This window comes from Scyliorhinus torazame, chromosome 18, assembly GCF_047496885.1.
Source record: "Scyliorhinus torazame isolate Kashiwa2021f chromosome 18, sScyTor2.1, whole genome shotgun sequence".
NCBI classification, from domain to species: domain Eukaryota; kingdom Metazoa; phylum Chordata; class Chondrichthyes; order Carcharhiniformes; family Scyliorhinidae; genus Scyliorhinus; species Scyliorhinus torazame.
This window is the reverse complement of record NC_092724.1, coordinates 88,552,259-88,558,258: the sequence shown is the minus strand read 5'-3', so window position 1 is coordinate 88,558,258 and position 6,000 is coordinate 88,552,259. Positions and strand designations below refer to the sequence as shown.

Sequence of the window (6,000 nt, the reverse complement as noted above, 5' to 3'; positions counted from 1 at the left end):
TAGAGTTTGGGGAATCGCGGGTCATATTGGAGTACAAACCGATGCTGGCCGCCCCGGACTTCCACACCATAATCCACTTGCACTTATAGAAAGTTTAAAACCCGGAACGCAAGGTTATTCCATTGGAGTTTATCATTACAGCAGTTTAATATTAAAATTGTACATATACCCAGAAAAAATAATGGCCTGGATTTTCCGCTGACCACCGCTGGTACGGGCTCCCCAATGCTGCAGTGAATTGAAGAATTGGGATCGCCGCTGGGTATCGGCGAGCGCCAATCTGACCGTGATGCTCTGATAACCCCCACCCCGCGCGCTAGCGGGAGAATGTAAATTAATGCAAATGGGTCTTAATGGCTTATTTGCATCCATTTAGCAGGCCAGGCACACTCTGGGCCGGAAATCACGTGGGTGGGGATTACTACAGGTTTCATCAAACGTGAACCTGACGTGGTGGACCTCACGGTGGGCCAAGGGAGTAACTACTTAGGGGAGCTAGCCCCAATGTCCATCAAGGGCCACCCTCCACACACACATAATGCACGACCTGCCCACTCCTCCTCTTCCAGATCCCTCCTTCACAGCCCCCCCCCCGACCCACTGCAAGCCCTAAAATGCGTGACCTCCTAACTAGAGAGATCCTCCACAGAGACTCTCTTAATACGGAGACCATCCTGGGACCCCGTAATAGGGAGATCCCCATCCAGGGACCCCAAAATAGAGGGACTCCCCACAGACGCCCCCAGAAAACAAAACCCCCCTGGAAGCTAGAGGGCAGTCAAACAGGGACAGTGAAAAAAAATATGCTGTAATACTTACCAGGAATTACCACATGTCCATTCCTGGAAAGGAAACAGCTCTTACCTGTGTTTAAACCCCTCAGATTCTGTAGCTGTAACCCATTCATTAATTTCCAGTAGTGGGCTGTGATTGATAGCATTCACAGAACAGCAGGAGCCTTGATTCACTCATGGGTGAGTGACTCTAAAGTGCTGAAACCCCAATGTTTACAAACATCAACCACATCAAAGAGTGGCAAGTGCATTGCAACCACAGGGAAGTAAGAAAAGACCCCAGCAGATTGTGCAGCACTGTTCAATGTAATAGATTTCATTGTTCACATAATGTCATTTATTGGTACAAAGAAATCCAATATATATCGTTTGGCAGTTTGATTCAAGAAAGTTGCTTTTATGTTAGATTCAAACAAGTGAGAACAGCGTTTCTCTTTGATTTCTTAAAGAGTCTCGCTAGAAATGCTTCTAGGGGAAGCTTATGTGAGGGCTTATCGGGGTCGGTGCAGACTCGATGGACCGAATGGTCTCCTTCTGCACTGTATGTTCTATGTCTATGTCTATGTCAATGCTGTAGTGGTAATGTCACTGGACTAGTGACCTAGAGTCATGCTCTGTTTACCCGGGTTCGAAAACAATAAAGAAAAAATTCTGGAATTAAAAAATGATGGCCATGAAACCATTGGCGATGCCCACATCCCATGAATGAATAAAAGAAACAATTGCATTTCACTACAGAATGAGGCTTTGTGACAGGATCAAACAAGTTATCTTGCTACCTGATCCAAAACAAACAAGGCCCTCAATTGTTGATGGAATTTTCCACTGTGGTAAACATTTTAAAGTATATTTAAGTAACGTATATGGCAGCTGCCTGTAGCTAGGTGGAGAAGATGAAAAAAAGGAGTAATGCCCCTGTGATTTTTCTGCTCAGTGGCTCCCGAGAGAGTCTTGGAGATTAATGCTCAATTCCTGAAGACCTCAGGACAATCCTAGAGGGATTGACAGCACTGCTGGGCCTTATCTCTTCCATAATTTTAAACACCTCTATCAAATCATATCCATGTAATACCTTTCCTCTCTATTTAATACCTTCAAATTATTGTTCATATTCTTCTCAACAATTTTACAAATGATTGTTAGAATTAACCAGCTGGATTTTCCCACCTTCAGGTGTAACTTTGGAAACTTTGTATCTACGTGAACCTCCATCAGAGTAAAGTCAGTGAATCTCTAAAGTGGTGCAAATATAACTGGACCTGGGCCCTCAGGAGGCCATATTCAGGGTGTCGGACCAGCCAGGTTTGGGGTGTCGGACCAGCCAGGTTTGGTAATGGGTGCGAAGGCAGATGTTGTAGCCTGCGCCTCATTGATCGGCCAAAGGCGGATCCTGTTGGGATGGAGATCAACCTCTCTACCCTGTGCCCTGGTGTGACGGGAAGAGCTGCTGGAATTCTTAACCCTTGACAAGGTTAAGTTTGAACTGCGGGGAAGGATGGAGGGATTCTACAATTCATGAGCGTTATTCATTATGCACTTTCAAGAATTGGATCACATTGAACATTAGGGGGGATGGGGGTTGGGAGGGTTGCGGGGAGGGGGAACTGTATGTGTTAATGGAGACTATGGGTGATTCCTGATTCCTTTTTGTTATTTGTTTATGTTAACATGCAGGCTGCTGTTTGGGGGTTTGGTGAGAGGATGGAATTGTTGTTGTTGATATGGGGATTGACGTTGCATTCGGTATTGCTTATTGTTTATTGTTGGTGGGTGTAAATTTGGGAGAAAATGTGAAAAAGGAGAATTAAAATATTTATATAAAATAACGAGTAAAGTCAGTGAAGCAGGAGAAATCCTAAAGTAGTTCTAGAGAGTGGATTGTGTGACAACAGCACAGAATGATCGATCAGGTAACTAATTCGGGCATTAGGAGTATTAAACATAGCTGGGCAGTGAGCAGGGCGGGTTTGAGTATGAGGGGATTATTCACTAATGGGCTGAATAGGCTCAGGTTTGGAGAAGTGAATGGAGGCACAGGGAGATCTGCGCATTTGTCATTATGTTGGATTTAGTGAGGATGCAAAGTGCCAATGTGCGACTTGGAAGCTGGCAACACCTCCAAAGTTAAACTGGTGGGTTATTCACCAGAGCCACAAAGACTCAATAAAAATGGGTGTCCAGCAGCTGCAAGAGAGTCGTGCCCAGTGCACCAAATGTAAAAGATGCTTTCAGTAGAAGTTGGGCAATTGGCACGTCAGGTGCCATTCAAAGCAATGGGGTTTCCATGGTGATCACAGACTTAGTGAGAAACAGGGGTTGGAGGAAAGGGGCAGCAAGCATTTTAAATGTTCATCGGCTGGTGGGAATCGGAAGCTAATTGAATTTTGAGCCATGTCTGAGTTATTGAAATTGATGATTCTTTGTGGAAATCAATGGAGAGCTCCCAGCATCTGCGCCAACAATAGCAGCTTGCAGTCTTTGACAGATTTTCATCCTGTCTTTCACACGCTGCAAAATTCCAAGTCTGTTTGTGTCAAAATCACCGCAGGGGCCCAGCAATTGAACAGTCCCTTTGGGTGCAGGGCAGCCTTACTTTTGCTTGTTGTTGAGAGAGGAGAGGATGATTCAGATTTTTTTGAGCTATATTGTGGGTCAGTTCCGTTGCTGTTTTTTGGGGGAATGCGGAAATGTATTTCAAGCTTGGTTGAGACTCAAAACTGAAAAGCTAAGTGCTGGCCAAAGTCTTGACCAAACAAACTGCACTGGGATAAGGCTACATTGGGAGAGAGGTGCCGTTCCTAGTTTGAGGACATAAGCCGCACGTGTCATTCTCCCTCCGCTTTGCGTTTTTTGCAGCTATGCAGAGTGTTTCTCAACTCCCTGTTTTATCCCAAGCACAAGGTGGAGGAACCAGTTGAACTGGACGGTCCATCCCTTGTCCCGGCAGATCTCGATCTGGTCCAGAAAGTGCTTCTTGGCCTCCTCTTCATTCTTGCCGACCGTCAGTGTCTCGCGAATATATTCAATATCTTCTTTGCTGGTTAGTTGTGGCATCCCTGTCATTACCATCATGGAGAAGAGTATAATCAGTAGGTTGGTGTGGTGCCGGAGTGCAAGATAGGCCTTGACACAGATATCCTGTGGGAGGAAACAAAATATAAATGTTTTGGAAATGAAATATTGTATCTATTTTCTTTTGTTCAAGCTGCATTAAAGAGAAAATACACTCAGTCAGACACTGCATAATGTAGCAGACAGGGTCTCCATGTAGCATGGGGGCGGGATCCAGATTGCAACGTCTCGCAAGGTCATGTTAGATCTCGCAAGGCGTCAACGAGCCAGGTAAATCTCACGAGAGGCCTCTCATGAGATTTACCCCAATTTGGGTGTGGAGTTTGATTTTGCCCATACTGTTTAGTGGGCCTGACATTTTGTGCCAAAATGTAGAAGCTGACAAGTAATGAATTTGGGTTCATCCATTCGGTCCCACACATATTGTGCCCTCAATGTTTGTCACCAATGAGTATGATAAAGCCGTGATGTGGAGAAGCCGGCAGTGGACTGGGGTGAGCACAGTAAGTATACTGCTATACTGCTTTATCAATAAGTAGTCTTACAACATCAGGTTAAAGTCCAACAGGTTTGTTTTGAATCACGAGCTTTCAGAGCACTGCTCCTTCCTCAGGTGAATGAAGAGGTGGGTTCCAGAAACATATATATAAACAAAGTCTTGCATCTTTGGCTTTGTCTACATACATGTTTCTGGAACCTACCTCTTCATTCACCTGTGGAAGGAGCAGCGCTCCGAAAGCTAGTGATTCAAAACAAATCTGTTGGACTTTAACCTGGTGTTGTAAGACTACTTATTGATAAAGCAGTATAGCAAAACAAAACAAAATAGAATCAAAGTCCTGTACTAAGAGTAGCAGCTCACCCAGGAACAGAGACTGGAAACTAGCTTTTTGCCAATTTTTCAAACTGCTTTTTATGTTAGGACACCTCACACATATAGGATCCAGATGGGTCTTGATAAGGTGGATGTGGAGAGGATATTTCCTCTTTGGGAGAATCTAGACTAGAGAGTCACTGGTTAAGTGGTGACGTGACCCATTTAAGACAGAGATTAGGAGAAATCTTTTCTCAGAAGGGTTTTGGATCTTTGGTACTCTCCTCAAAAGGCAACGGAAGCAGATTCTGTTTTTTTAAGGCAGGGTCTCCTGACCCAAGCATCTTTTGCTTCATCAATAATCTTGCTTTCATCATAAGGTCTGAAAGTGGGGATGTTTACTGATGATTACACAATACACAATGACTTTTGAGATACTGAAGCAGTCCATGTCCAAATACTGCAAGACCTGGACAATATCCAGACCTGGGCTGACAAGTGGCAAGTAACATTTGTGCCACACAAGTGCCAGGCAGTGACCATAGCCAACAAGGGAGACTCTAACCATCTCCCCTTAATATTCTATGGTATTACCATCACTGAATCCCCTATTATTAACATCCTGGGGGTTACCATTGACCACAAACTGAACTGGACTGGCCATACCAATACAATGGCTACAAAGCAGGTCAGAGGTTCGGAATCCTGTGGCGAGTAACTCACTTCCTGTCGCCCCCAAAGCCTGCCCACCATCTACAAGGCACAAGTCAGGGGTGTGATGGAATACTCTCCACCTGCCTAAATGAGTTGCAGCTCCAAAAACACTCAAGAAACTCAACCCAATCCAGGACAAAGCAGCCCACTTGATTAGCACTGCTTCTACAAACATTCACTCCCTCCACCATCGTCGCACATTGGCAGCCATGTGTACCGTCTACAAGATGCACTGCAGGAACTCACCATGACACCTCAGACAGCATCTTCCAAACCCACAACCACTACCATCTCGAAGGACAAAGGAAACACCACCATCTCAAAGTCACTCACCATCTGGACTTGGAAATATATTGGCCGTTCCTTCACTGTTGTTGAGTCAAAAGCCTGGAATTCCCTCCCTAACAGCACAGTACGTGTACCTACACATCAGGGACTGTTGCGGTTTGAGAATGCAGCTCACCACCACCTTCTCAAGAGCAATTAAGGATGTGCAATAAATTCTGCCTTGGGCAGCGACACTCGCATCCAAGAATGTATTTTAAAAAATAGATTAGTGATAAACAAAGGGTGCAACGCCATCAGGGGTAGGTGGGAATGTGAAGT

At 44.9% G+C, this 6,000-nt stretch overlaps 1 protein-coding gene across 2 annotated transcripts in view; it reads right to left on the bottom strand.

The window, feature by feature from the left end:
- Positions 1-1,081: 1,081 nt before the first annotated feature.
- The window catches only part of LOC140395355 (phosphatidylinositol 4,5-bisphosphate 3-kinase catalytic subunit gamma isoform-like), an 88,878-nt gene continuing 83,959 nt past the window's right edge, over positions 1,082-6,000 (bottom strand). For both annotated transcript variants that reach the window (XM_072483001.1, XM_072483002.1), the window contains exon 11: positions 1,082-3,932. In XM_072483001.1, the coding sequence (XP_072339102.1) occupies positions 3,651-3,932 (282 nt within the window). In that variant the 3' untranslated portion in view covers positions 1,082-3,650. The remainder of the gene's footprint in view (positions 3,933-6,000) is intronic.